Below are 15,538 nucleotides of genomic sequence, written 5' to 3' on the forward strand. Positions count from 1 at the left end.
GCGGCCTGTGGGTGTCGCTGTTCAGTCATATGAACGGGCATCATTCCCATCAGGCATTAAAGGGAAAATCAATCCCACTGGAGCAGCAGGACAGCGGGTGAGTGAACTCAAACTCAACTTTTACCAAATTAAATGATGTAAACTCTTAACAATGAGACATCATCTGTTAAATATCCGACGAATTACTCGATTAGTTCGGATTGTTGCGATTAAATCAACTCGACAACAACATCTGTCCGTCAATCATCTGATTTGAGACAAACTGATTCAATCAGAGCGTTTTATTCACGCGTTTTTTGTGAATCTGTCGTTTGTTTGTTTTATGCTGTAAAGCGATTTAATGCAGAACATTATAAGTTATAGTAAATGTATCAGTAATTGTCTTGCGTTACAAAAGTCTTGCGTTACATAAGTTACATGTAAACATCAGATCCCACACCGTAGGGTACACCGGGGCTAGTTGTCACACTTTTACTTTAGTGAGAGTATATGCACAAAAAAAAAAACTTTTTTACATTTCCATTTATATTTTCCTTTAATTAATTAATTAATAAAAAAATATTTAACCTAACAGTGGGGCATGTTGTCACAATAGGAATCTGACTTTAAACAGTGTATTATAGGATTTTCAGCAACATTTTGGAAGAAAAGCAAATATGCTACAAGAAGTAAGTGTAAAAAGTAACATCTGTGAACAAATATTGTAGTTAACAAAATGTATAAGTGTACAACATTTAAAACGCATGTGGCAACTTGCCCCGCCCTGCCATTAATATGAATTATTCTTGTACAGAGTTCAAAGTTCAGCATTTCAATTGACACGGGCTTCATTAATGAGTCCTGTCTGAATGTGTGAGTGTGGATTTATTTATTCATTCAGTTCACTGTCATTTAAAGAGCTCCGCAATACTGCGTGTGTATTTTGCTAAAGAATAAAGATGTTTTAGATTATAATAGTTTTAGAACTGAATGTGATTACCCAAATACAGATCATTTTATCAACATAACATTTTACTGCCAAATTTACAAATCTTGTGCTTTAATGGCATAAAGATCTGAACAAGAGTAAAGATACTCGTGTAATTGTGTCCATGTGTTTTCTGAAGTCATGACATGTTTTGGGATTTGTTTCTTCATTCTCTCTCTCTCTCTGTGATGGTCTCTGTGTTGTATCTGTGGTGTTTTCTGGGAGATATTTGAGCTCAGCTGCTGTTCATTGATGATTTTCAAGCAGACATGAGCAGTTTCCGTGTGCAATCCTTAACGTGTGATTCATTAACCATGAGAACCTGAGTGTCAGAGTGTTTTCAGGAGAACAGAGTGCTATTTTTCTTCTATAAAAAAAAACAAACTACTAAACCTGAGAATTTTGCATAACCTGAGAAATATGCATAATTGCAAAAGTGCATCATTCCCTTAAAATGATAATGTTTTTGTGGATCCACTTTGAACAACAACGTTGTCGTCTGTACGCAAAACTTTTCAAAAAGGAAAACCGTTTCCGTTCCAGTACATCATTGTTGTGTAACCCTATAGACCATTAAATATCATAATGAATTTTAACAATATTTTTTTCATTTTTAGGGCCAGAGCACTGATGGTGTGAAGACCGTATTGGAATTGATCTGTTTGTTTTATATTGTATTTAGGAGAATATTATATATTTTTTACGAGAATTAAACCCATTTGCCATAAAAATAAAGTAGTCTCATTATCTTAATGTGTAAAACGGTGAGAACAGACTGATAGAGTGTTATTTTTGCATGTTATGGATAATTTGTTTGGCTATTTTTATTTGGGAAGATCTTAAGATGAAATTATTTAAAGTTGAAGATATTTCTGATCCGTGGAACAGCAAAAAAAAAAAAAAAAAAAATTCAGTAGAATATGTGACCGTGCAAAACTCTTGCAATGAGCGATAATAACAATATTGATTCTGAAGTTTCTGAAAATAATAATGCTAATAGTAATAAATGCACATGCTCTGTTGGTCGGATAACTTTTGGGCTGGTCTTCTGAGATGTAGTCGGGCTGGTTTATACAGGACAGAGATCTCCTCTCCTCATTCTCCAGCACTGAACGCTGTTGTCTTGTTCTCCATCCTGAAGGTCAAATGGCGAAACCGTACAAGTTCAACTGGCAAAGGTCCGTTCCTCATTTCATGCAGGAAGGGGCATATTTTGACAGATTTGATGAGGTATGAATATTTCTCAGATTCATTGTCTTTGTTGTTTGCTGAAAAATGTGTTTATTAATATGTGTTAAATCATGGAATATAGTTATAGATATATAGAAGAGGAAGGTACTAAATCCAAGAATATATAATCATGCATTTATATGTGTGTGATATATATATAAATGCATGATATTTTATATATATATATATATATATTATATATTATATGAGATATATAAATATATGCATAATATATAATTTCCTTTAAAATGATAAAAATGAAAAATATTTTTCTTCTTCTAATTTTTATACCATTAGGGACCATAATGAGTTTCAAGTAACGGAAATGTTTCTTATGGTTTTATTTTTAGTGTAACTAAAATAACCCTGTGTTGCACTGCCTTATTGTTTTGCTGACTGGAATAAAAGGTTCATTATATTGCATTGTTTTAATGGTAATGCACTAAAAAGTTAGTCATTTTAAAAACTACCATTTTAAATCTCCTCGAAGCATTTCAGTGAAGAGAATGCGTTAGGGAAAATGTGCTTTATTAATTTCTACATTTTTCTGGTACCCGGATTCATTCAAGATACCAAAGAAAACAGAATAGCGTAGCCGCTCTAAATATACCATGTTTTATGTTACGTTTGAAGTAATGTCATCATTCATTCGCTAAGAAGATGCTCATGGCGACTTGAATCGCAGAGGATATTGTGAACATCTGTGTTCTCAAAGACACTCGTCCCCTGGGAACATTCGCTCGGGCTGGAGAAGTTTATCTTGGAATAAAAGTTTTCTGAAAGGATGTATTCTCATGAACGACGTGTCAGAGACGGGATCTGAGCTGTTAAACCAGCGTACAGATTTCCCATGAGGCTTTCAGAGCACTTGGAGGTCTCCCTCTCTATTGAAATGAGATGAAATTCAGCTTTATTTGTTTGTTATCATAATATCTTTGCCATTATCTCTTGAATACTGAAATTTATTATGTTGACATTATGAAGGTGGTTTATTTTACTATGTTTATTTCTTCCCAAGATGCAACAAGGAGTTTCTTTCTTTCTTTCTTTCTAATGTGGAGTTTCTAATAGCAGCTCTTTCAGTGATCCTTAATATGATGTGCTTGTTTATACATTTATAAAACAAGATTATAAAGTGCTATAAATATTACAGTCACATGCAAACGTGTTCAAATGAAGCTCAATCTCAGCTGACCCGGAACAGTGTTTATGCCTCTGCTTTACTTCTGTTTTGCAGGATCCGTTTGTCTTTGAATCGAACTGTTTTTTCAAAGCGGATGCTTTCGGATTCTTCCTGACGTGGAAAAGTGAAGGAAAGGTACAACCTGTGTGAGAATGAGAATGTAATGCATTCTAGTCGTTTCCACTGCATGTGCTGTACTTTAAAAGTATAGTAATGTACTTCACTGGTGACGTGAAAGCATCATATTTTCTGGAAAATAAGTCACACTGGGTCAAAATTACAATGTTGAGAGAGAAAAAAACACATAGATAAGTCGCATTGGTGGATAAGTCACGTTTTACTATTACTGTACATTCAGAAATCATGTGAAATACGTTTATAAACATGGATTTTAGTTCACCTCACTTCACAACAAATACTTTAAATTTAACAGTGTTCAGAACAGAACAGGAATAAAAAATATAAGTATAAAACAAACACAAATTATAGTGGCTTTCATTATAAACAGGGTTTGAAATGAACTTTTTTACCAACCGGCCAATTTGGCTACTAAATTTTTAAGTTACCGGCCATTCAGAACTACTACTAGCCAGAAAAAAAAAAGAAATTAACCAGATTTACTGCGTCACAGTTTATAGGATTATATATATATAATAAAATTTGTATTTCATACATTCATTTCATGAATCCAGCATCTCCTCCCTTCATCTTCATCCTCATCCTTTTCACCAAAAATGTGTTTTAAGTGGACAGATCAATACAGTACAAAGAACATGTAGGATGTTGTAAAATCACTGTCTTTTCTGTTAAGCAAACGCTTTTTAATCTTCTCTATATCTTCAATGCAAATGAACAATTCTGCGCAATACGCTGTATTTAATATATCATGATGAATCACGAGTGGAGTATTTGCTCTAAATCTGCACAGATTTGGCTTACACAAACTTCTCCAGCAAAGTGAGTGAACATAATAAGTAACACATAACAAATTGTCCAGTGATTTTACAGCGTTACCCGATACAGGTGATTTTTACCCGCATTTGGCGGCTGTTCATTTCAAACCCTGATTATAAACAACATTTATTATAAACGTACATATGTTTGAGTATGTAGTATGACGCATCACATTATTACATTGCATTAAAGTCCCACTGCAGACAATAATTTATCATTTTTGATCATCAAAATGTTATTTTTTCCTGTAAATATAATTTCTCAATGCCTTCAAAAAGCTTGAATTTAACTCTCCACCCTTGCTTCATGTAGTATAAGCAGTCCATGAATATGCAAATTAGCCCCGCCTCCCACACATCAGATTACCTGATCCACTCGGTCTCTGACGCTGGTCATGTGATCACCACGACACATGCGTGTGATGCTGATGCAGAAGCTGGCCAATAGTGAGGCCAACAGGGGGGTCAGAAAGCTCTCAGATTTCATCAAAATATCTCAATTTGTGTTCTGAACGAAGGTCTTACGGGTTTGGAACGACATGAGGGTTCCTAGCAAGCAATAGCCGTCATTTCACCATCTATGTTAACTATAGACCCGATATAGTCCAGCTATGAATAACGCACTTCTTGCCAAAATAACCTTGAATTTGGTTACATGTTGGTTTTGCCAAAACAACTTGCGAGATGTATGATCGTCCATCGTGTAAGCAAAGTAAACAGTGATTACAAGGTGTTTGGTTTTATTTCTTCACTCATTTCATTTCTTTGTTATCTAATTGGTGACTGGTCTATTCTTGGGCTATGGTCTGTGGACTTCTATTCAATTTTCAATGACAGCCCAAATTCTGCCTTGTTTTAGCCTAGACGTCAGGGCTGTCTTTGGACGGCTATCAGACGTCTTTTAAACGCAAAATTGCTTGCTGGGTGAGTCATTAATGACAGAATTTTCATTTTTGGGTAAACTAACCCTGTGGCAATTTGAATGGTTTTGATAGTGCAGACGGTTGAAGAGTTACGGAATGAATACAGCTTGTTGGTATGTGTCGGCGACGACACAGCCGGTTTAAAAGGGTTAAGCCAAAAGCGCTCGCGAACAGACCGAGGGGAACCCACTCCGAGACATTAACAGCCCCCCTCCACCCCGAAGGCAATCGCCAACGGACTGACCTAAGAGTGTTTAATCCGTTTCTGTCCACTTTCAACCACTTCTGTTCTGATTTCTTTGAGAGTAGGGTCTATGGGTGGGTAAATGTATGGGCTTTTTCAGATCTTTCGATCTAAAGGACAAAATAAGCTTGCACAATTTACATACAAGACGGAAAAACATACTTTCGTTTCTGCTCTGAAGCCGCGAGACCAGCCGAATAGAGAACATTGAGCTTTACGTTTTTCATCTTTAAACATGACTTGGGTCTTCAGCCGACAAAGTTGAACTCCCGTCTGGCTAGCACGCTTCCCATAACGTTCATGCATTAAGTCAGTAGGCGGAGAGTAGACGGTCTTTTGCCTGTTTGAACACATGAGCGTTTACTCTACGAAAGTGCTTTCGACCTCTGGAAGTGTTTGGAAGTGGACAAGCTCGAAACATTTTAGACCCCGTTTACACCTGTATTTAGAGTCCTCCACTTGTGATCCGATCGACCAAAACGCATCTTAATACCAGGAGTAAACCGGCCTAACCTCCACTGGGCCCGTCCCATGCTTTGGTTCACTGCAGTTTTAAGGAGCAAATACTCAGCAATAGTGTTGACTTATGAATCTGCACATGGTTTGTCGTAAAGCATATTAAAAACACCACATAGACATATAAACAACATTAAAAGCTTGATTTTCTAAAACATTGAAAACTCTTCATCTATAGTGCAAAAAAAAGCATGCCTTATCATAATTTTGATTTGTTTCATGTCTTTTTCATATAGGAGGGTCAAGTATTAGAGTTTTCCCTGATCAACAGTATACGTGATATCAGTGTGCCAAAGGTAAAACCTTTTTTTCTAAAGAAAAATGATTTGTCTTTGTCATCTTAATAACAGCTCTTAAGAAATTAAGTGCTACTCTGTTTTTTTTTTCATTAAATATCTAGTTTCGTTCATCACGCAGGTGTTCTTAAATAAATACAATTTTCCACAAAACTCACAGCTCTTTAATGAACATTATAAATGTACATTTTGACGAGGTTGTGGTTTGAGTGGTTATGATGATGATGATGGTTTTTTAGTGCTCTCGTCTCCCAAACTCTCCGCAGGACCCAAAGATTCTCTCAGCGTTGGAGGCCGCGGGAAAGTGCGAAACTAACCTGGAGGGCCGAATCATCTGCATATGCAGCGGCACAGACCTGGTTAACCTGAGCTTCATGTACATGGTCACGCAAAACGTCAACGCTGCCAAGGTAACGCTCGCTGTGAGCAGGCCAGGGTTATTATAGGTTACCAAAACTACAGGTAATACTTTATTTTAAAGTGATGTACAGTAGTTACACGTTACTACATGTACTTACTATAGTAATAACAGGAAATGCGTACTTACAAGTAACTAACCCTTAACCAACCCCTGTTACATTTTATTTTAAGGTGTCATTGTCACAGTGTAATTATATATTTAAGTACATAATGTGTTTTCTTTGACTTCCACTCACTGCGTTAACACCACAGAGATCAAAATAATGTGTAACATTTTCATTATAAATATTAACAAATCTAGCATGAACTGTGTTAATTTGAATGTACATTTACTCATTTAGCCGACGCTTTTATGTGAAGCGACTTAAAATACAAGATTGTTGCAAACTAATTGCTAACAGTCTTACACACATATATAAAATATATCTTACAACACACACACACACACATATATATATATATATTATATATATTATATTTATATAAATATTAAAGGGGTGGTTGATTATGATTTGACTTTTCTAACTTTAGTTAGTGTGTAATGTTGCTATCTAGAAGATAACTACACATAAGCTACATAAATCCATTCAGAAATGTCCTGTTGCTTCTACATGTTGTCACTTCTTCTTGAGTCTCTCCATCATTGTCTGACTCCGGTTTGAACATAAAAGGCTAAAAGTTTTTGAAATTTTCAGTGCATGTGTGTGTGAGGTAAAAGGACACAAGCTGTTGTAGCTCCGCCCCCTGTGCCGGGAGCAGCAGCTCATTTGCATTTAAAGGAACAGACACAAAATGGTGCGTTTTTGCTCACCCTCAAAAAGTGACAATTTTAAAAATATAAAAACATCTGTGGGGTATTTTGATCTAAAACTTCACATACACACTCTGGGGACATCAGAGACTTATTTTACATCTTGTGAAAAGGGCATTATACCACCCCTTTAATGTTTTACATTATATTTCTAAAATCTGTTAAATGATATATAGAAAATCTGACCATCTGATGATTCAGCTGTCCCTGAAGGATTTCAGCTGAAGGAAGGTCATCAAACTCACATCTAATTCCATTTCCTGACGTCTGCCTGTCACCGCCGTCACCACTTACATCGGCTCCTCTCGAGGGTCCGCTCATGACCCCTGGGACGTGTGCACTTGTGTTGAACTAGCAAGCATCTGCTGTTTTGGGACTCTGTTTGGTCTCGGCTTCATGTTTTGTCTGAAACATGTGCTTGATTCATTATTAGATTTCCAGGAAGCAAGAGTGTTTGCATTAGGAGAGAATTAGAAGTGACATCCTTTATGTCCTGGAATCTGGTGTAAAAATAGCGCACTCATAAAACGCTAAGAGAGAAAAACATGTTTACAAAACAGCACATCTTCCATTCATTCATTCATTCATTCATTCATTCATTCATTCATTCATGCAACCTTTCAGGCTCAATCGTTTTATGAGTTTTCCCCAGTGCATTATTAAAGGTTTGTTTACCCAGAAATCAACATTCTTCCATTACTTACTCATTTACCCTATTATCATTCTGTTATCTTTTTCCAATACAATCAAAGAGGCTCTGTCAAGCTCTAAAAAGCAACAAAGCATGGAAAATAAACAAAAAAGCATCATAAAAGTATGATGACACTTAAGAATATGCAACTCCGGGGTCATGGGTTTGATTCCCAGGAAATGTATGAACTGATAAAATATATACTTAGCAATGCAAGTCGTAAATGCATAAATGGAAATGTAATGCATTCCACTGAATGAAGAAAGAAATATGGGTTTGAAATATCATGAAATTTGATCAGTTTTTGCTTTCCTTGGGAATCGAAGCTATAGTGTCATGCTCTACTGTTTGAGCAATACATCTGATGTGTCTTTCCGAGAAACTAAAATCTGAATCGAAAAATCGATCGTCGTGTTAGCTCAGTAGAACCGTGCATTTGTTTTGGTTTCATATTTTTGTTTGTCTCAGTCATTTTGGCCATGAATAGACTGGAAACTCAGTGACATTTTAAGTTTTACCCTTATTTGCTTGTGCATGTTTGCAGAAATGGACAGACGGCTTGCGGTCACTGATTCAGAACTCTCGAGCGAATAACGTGTGTCCGATGACCTGCCTGAGAAAACAGTGAGTGCCACCAGCTAATACATCACAGCTAATATATCACAGCTAATATATCACAGCTAATATATCACAGCTAATACATAACAGCTAATACATCACAGCTAATACATAACAGCTAATACATCACAGCTAATACATAACAGCTAATATATCACAGCTAATACATAACAGCTAATACATAACAGCTAATACATCACAGCTAATACATCAATCACAGCTAATACATCAATCACAGCTAATACATCACAGCTAATCCCTCACAGCTAATACCTCACAGCTAATACATCAATCACAGCTAATACATCAATCACAGCTAATCCCTCACAGCTAATACATCACAGCTAATACCTCACAGCTAATACATCACAGCTAATACATCACAGCTAATACATCACAGCTAATATATCACAGCTAATACATAACAGCTAATACATCAATCACAGCTAATACATCAATCACAGCTAATACATCAATCACAGCTAATCCCTCACAGCTAATCCCTCACAGCTAATACCTCACAGCTAATACATCAATCACAGCTAATACATCAATCACAGCTAATACATCAATCACAGCTAATACCTCACAGCTAATCCCTCACAGCTAATACCTCACAGCTAATACCTCACAGCTAATACATCAATCACAGCTAATACATCAATCACAGCTAATACCTCACAGCTAATCCCTCACAGCTAATACCTCACAGCTAATCCCTCACAGCTAATACAGCACAGCTAATACCTCACAGCTAATACATCAATCACAGCTAATACATCAATCACAGCTAATACCTCACAGCTAATACCTCACAGCTAATCCCTCACAGCTAATACCTCACAGCTAATACAGCACAGCTAATACAGCACAGCTAATACATCAATCACAGCTAATACATCAATCACAGCTAATACCTCACAGCTAATCCCTCACAGCTAATACCTCACAGCTAATACCTCACAGCTAATACAGCACAGCAAATACAGCACAGCTAATACAGCACAGCTAATACATCAATCACAGCTAATACAGCACAGCTAATACAGCACAGCTAATACATCAATCACAGCTAATACAGCACAGCTAATACATCAATCACAGCTAATACCTCACAGCTAATACAGCACAGCAAATACAGCACAGCTAATACAGCACAGCTAATACAGCACAGCTAATACATCAATCACAGCTAATACAGCACAGCTAATACATCAATCACAGCTAATACCTCACAGCTAATACAGCACAGCAAATACAGCACAGCTAATACAGCACAGCTAATACATCAATCACAGCTAATACAGCACAGCTAATACAGCACAGCTAATACATCAGTCATAACTAATACATCACAGCTAATACATCAATCACAGCTAATATATCACATCTAACACCTCACAGCTAATACATCACAGCTAATACATCAATCACAGCTATTAAATCACAGCTAATACATCACAGCTAACACATCAATCACAGCTAATATATCACATCTAACACCTCACAGCTAACACCTCACAGCTAATACATCACAGCTAATACATCACAGCTAATACATCAATCACAGCTATTAAATCACAGCTAATACATCACAGCTAACACCTCACAGCTAATACATCACAGCTAATACATCAATCACAGCTATTAAATCACAGCTAATACGTCACAGCTAATACAAGCCGTTAGCAGTTTCAGCCGGCTAATGCACTGTCAAGTCATTTTAAAGATTGCATGAAGTATTCAAGGAAATGATTCAGCCGGCAGCCGTATTTCAGTCTAATTACTTATATAAGCTAATTACCCAGAAAAACATTATTTAAAGAGAAAATTATTTAAAGTATATTCTTGGTTGAAGTCAGTGTGCTGAAAAATACCACTGATAAATAATTTTCTCTGATCCCTCAGTTTGTATAAACAAGCACAAGAGTAATGCTCTTAAAGTCAAAGTCTATGAGGCAAGACGTTAAAGATGGTTTCAAAGCAGAAATATGAAGCATCTATTAATTCCACAGGAAAATACATGTTATTTACGGCAGTTTTTTTGCGGTGTGAATACTGTTGTATCTGAATGAACTGTTTATGACAATCTAGAAGATTTTTAGGTTACACTTTATTTTGTGTCATTATTACAGTGTAATATGATAATACAGTGTTACCGGTTTGTGTAATGCAGATGTGTCTCGTCACCTTCATGTTCTTGTTTGTCCATTGTTTGTGTTCTGATTTATTTTCTGCAGTTGGATGCGGTTGTCATTTTTGACCAACGTGAATGGAAAAATCCCCGTCAGGAGGTACTTCCAGCATTCTCATTAATGTGACGAGGTTTTCACATGCTTTTGGTGATGTTTAGTAATGCTTTCTGCACAGTAAGAGATCACATATCTGTATATATTACAGTGATTATTGTTCATACAGTGAATAATAGACTTCAGTTCCACTTAAAAATGTCAGAACGGTGAATTTGATAACAAAATATCACATTTCTGGTAACACTTTAGTTTAGGGTCCAATTCTCACTATTAACTAATTGCCTATTAGCATCCATATTACTAGTATATTGGCTGTTTATTAGTACTGTATTAATAAAGCACATATTAATGCCTTGTTCTGCATGACAACACACTACATTTCTTAATCCTAAACTTAACAACTACCTTACTAACTATTAGTAAGCAGTGATTAGGAGTTTGAGGAAAAAGTTGTTTAGATGAATCTAATGAATCTAGTTTGGCTTTTCCTTGCTTGTCCTGATTTTTATATTCTAATCTGTTTTTTTTTTTTATCTTTTATTTTAAAATTCTGTGTTGTATTTTTATTTGCTTGTTCTATTATGTTAAGTGCCTTGAGAAGCTGCTTAAAGGTGCTATATAAAAATAAAGTTATTATTAAAAGTTGTAACTTAATAGTTAGGTAAGAGAATTGGACCCTAAACTAAAATGTGAGCACATTTCTATATCTCTGTGTGTTTAGATGATACACTATACACTACATGAAGATGCACAAGCAAACATAATTATTTTCAGTTTGAAATAAATCAATAGATCTGATAAAGAGAAACAATCCTGCTGTGTTTGAGAGATGCTGATACTGATACCAGACACTGGATCTACTGAAGGACATTCACATATTTAAAAGAGTGAAGTCTATCTTTAATAAGTGTTGAACGTGTCTGATTTTCTTCAGTATCACTAGAACCTTTGCCTCGGGCAAAACGGAGAAAGGTATTTTCCAGGCACTGAAGGATCTTGGTTTACCCAGCGGAAAGGTAATTTTTAACAGCACTTACTTTCTCTCAGATATCATCACATACTGTATGTGACCCTGGACCACAAAACCAGTCACATGGGTCAGTTTGTTGAAATTGAGATTTATACATCGCATGAAAGCTGAATAAATACGCTCTCCATTGATGTATGGTGTCTGAGGATAGGACAATATTTGGCCGAGATACAACTATTGAAAATCTGGAATCTGACGGTGCAAAAAAATCGAAACATTGAGAAAATCTTTAAAGTTATTCATTTATGTTCACGATTGTGCTGCATTCACTCACAAAAATAAATGTTTTATATATTTACAGTAGGAAATTTACACAATATATTCTTGCAACATCATCTTTACTTAATATCCTAATGATATTTGGCATAAAAGAAAAATGGATAATTTTGACCCATACCAAGTGTATTGTTGGCTATTGCCACAAATATACCCGTGCGACTCGTGACTGGTTTTGAAGATCCAGGATAGAGATATTAACAATGATATAATTGTACAGATGTTGATGTGAGCCACATGTTGTTTTAGATTGTTTTTACAGGTTTTCTGTGGGTGCTTAAAAAGTCTTTAAAAGTCTCAAGTTTACTTTTATTACATAGACCGTACATGTTACATTAAATGCATGTTTGAGCTGTTTTAACTAAAAGCAACTTGCACTGACAGATCTTAAAATATATCAGTGCATTGTTTTGTCTCAAGATGCACACGTCATTTTTCTACGGCACGTTTATAAAAGCTTCTTAAATGTCCTAGTTGAACTAATCCTGGCTTAATCTAAACCCTGTCTGTGAAACCAGGCCTTAAGGTAATAATAAAACAGGCTTTTACAGGCTCGCACTTTCAGTTCACAATAGATTGTTTATTGATCTACTGTTGATGAATTATGATAATGTTTACCTTATGGTGTTTATGTCAGACCTGCAAACACATCGCATTTCTAAAAAGCGATGCCAGGGTAACCGCTATATTTCTGCTGTTTCATAAGCGCCACCTACTGTCAGAAAGTAGAATTGCTTTTTTTTTTTTTTTTTGAAAAGATAATTAATGCATTCTTAAATTCCAAACAATTATGACAATAATATATAAAAATGTTTTAAAGGCTGAAATGTGAGTTTTTGTTTTTGTAAAAACCTGTTATTAAACCCTGTTTTAGCATGATGGCGATGAAATGAATATTAATGTTTACTGCATACTGCACAGCACGCAATATGCAATGATTATATTCTACATTTGTCGTCACATGACCTCTTGATGCTCCATGTTCTCTCTTTGTCAACATGCATACATGCAGCAATAGTTTGAGTAGTAGTATGCTATTATGCTTACTAATATCTGGTACTAATGAATTGTAACCCATCCAGCTGGTTTGTTTCTGATTGACTGACATATGATTCATTTTCATGTCTTTTACCAGAACGATGAGATTGAGCATGAGATCTTCACCTTTGACAAGTTCTACAGCCTGACGCAGAAGATTTGTCCCAGAACTGATATTGAAGAACTCTTCAGGAAATTGTAAGCATGCAACCTGCACTTTAGCTTTTAAATTTTTTTTTTTTTTTTTTTTTTTAACTTTATTTTTCACAAATGTTATTTTACAAAAATAACAAAACAGCAGACCACAAAACAAAAACAGAAACACAGAGCATCTAGTTTGCACACACACAATACCATTAGACTATTACACTTAATATTTCAGCATAATAAACTAGAGTAATACTTGTCAATACCTTAAGGCAGAGTTCTGCTTCATATAACTGTCCCATTTTTTCCAATAATGTTTACATTTGTCCGAGGCCAACCTTATTGAGAATGTGAGTCTTTCCATTTCGCGAATGTCTGTGATGATCTGAAACCAGTCTGTTTTGGAGGGAACATCTTCACACAGCCATTTGCGTGTTATGGCTTTCTTTGCACCAGCTAATAGTATTGACAGAAGATACTTCTCTGATTTTGTTAGCTCTTGAGGTAAATTACCTAAATCAGCTTTTTAATTTTTAATTATTTTAAATATACAGTATATTAAATGAAATATGAGCAACAAATATAAAGCTTTATTATTCAAAACGTGTGAAATCATACGAGGTATTGTGAGCGTATTGCTCGTCCAAACAAATGAAGTTTCTTTTAGTATTTTGATAAATGATTTGTAAATAGTAATATATGGATTTTTATCTGTTATTAATATCTATTATAGTCATTATGAAGTTAAATTGACCCTCTTTTTCTTAACACATGGGATTTTATTCCTAAGAAAAGTCTTAGTATTATGTGATTTAAAATTTGTATTCTTTCCCTCAGTATTATTTTTTTCTTCTCCTTTCTTTTGATTTTCTTTTTTTTGTGTTAATAATACCCACCACCAAATATAAAGACAATAAAAAAATAAAAATATTTATAAAATATTTTTTTCATCTCCAAAAAGAAAATTAACATTTATATCATGCACTTGTAACCACACCTCTAATACATAATTTATCAGTATATCAAATATCTCTATAATCTTTTTATTGAAATGTAATAACTTAAACCTGCAAAATGACTGTTTTCTTTGTAAATATGTCACATTATGTAAGTGAAATGGTTTGTGAATGGTTTTAAGAAAGATATCCCTGATGAAAACCTCTTCAGTGACGTACAGTAGTTTTCTGTCATGTCGGGTCGAGAGTTTTTCCCACGAGCCGCACAACACTAAACTAAACACTGTTATATTTCAACAGGCATTGCCTGAGGAGCTGTAATATTAAACCATTAATCTAACTAGACTGAATGAGAAACATGTAGTCGAGTGAGCTGTGAATGGAGTGACGTCACGGATGAATCATTCACTGGAACAATAGAAACATTTCTGAAGTTTTGCATGCGCTGCTTTTCTTTTCAGCAAAGGAGACAAAAGCGACTATATAAGTGTCGACCGGTTAGTCCACTTTTTGAATGAAGTAAGCAATTTTATTAACTTTTAATATCCTGCATGTCATTAGAGTTTATGCATCCTGAAGGAACAATAAACATCAGATCATATATGATTTTAACTCTTGCTCTTTGAAGTCTTTATTCTTCACTTCTTCAAAGAAGCTGCTTGTTCCTTTTGCTTAACTTTGAGCATGTGTATATTAGAGAGAACACATTTCTCGGGAGCCTTGATCTAGTTAATGTAACCTGCAGGGTTTTTCCTCTTGTGTAGAATCAGAGAGATCCACGTCTGAATGAGATCCTCTTCCCGTTCTTTGACTGTAAATGCGCGTTCCAAATCATAGAGCGATATGAACCTGATGAAACACTGAAGATGAAAGGTGTGTGTTATGTTTACTGTATATGTGACTAATGTCTTTTTTTGTGCAACATGTCTTATATTATTGCTATTTATTATATGTCTCTCCTGAATACTTGATTGTGATTGGTCAGGG

At 35.3% G+C, this 15,538-nt stretch overlaps 1 protein-coding gene across 1 annotated transcript in view; it reads left to right on the plus strand.

Annotated features, from left to right (window-relative positions):
* plcb4a (phospholipase C, beta 4a) overlaps positions 1-15,538 on the plus strand; it is a 50,968-nt gene continuing 35,430 nt past the window's right edge. Inside the window, exons 1-11 of the mRNA XM_084393567.1 lie at positions 1-97; positions 2,109-2,197; positions 3,435-3,515; positions 6,253-6,312; positions 6,579-6,722; positions 8,779-8,858; positions 11,093-11,146; positions 12,039-12,120; positions 13,546-13,646; positions 15,013-15,070; positions 15,316-15,424. Coding sequence (XP_084249693.1) covers positions 2,114-2,197; positions 3,435-3,515; positions 6,253-6,312; positions 6,579-6,722; positions 8,779-8,858; positions 11,093-11,146; positions 12,039-12,120; positions 13,546-13,646; positions 15,013-15,070; positions 15,316-15,424 — 853 coding nt within the window. The 5' untranslated portion in view covers positions 1-97; positions 2,109-2,113. The remainder of the gene's footprint in view (positions 98-2,108; positions 2,198-3,434; positions 3,516-6,252; positions 6,313-6,578; positions 6,723-8,778; positions 8,859-11,092; positions 11,147-12,038; positions 12,121-13,545; positions 13,647-15,012; positions 15,071-15,315; positions 15,425-15,538) is intronic.

Source organism: Rutilus rutilus (genome assembly GCF_951802725.1).
Source record: "Rutilus rutilus genome assembly, chromosome: 21".
In the NCBI taxonomy this organism is placed as follows: domain Eukaryota; kingdom Metazoa; phylum Chordata; class Actinopteri; order Cypriniformes; family Leuciscidae; genus Rutilus; species Rutilus rutilus.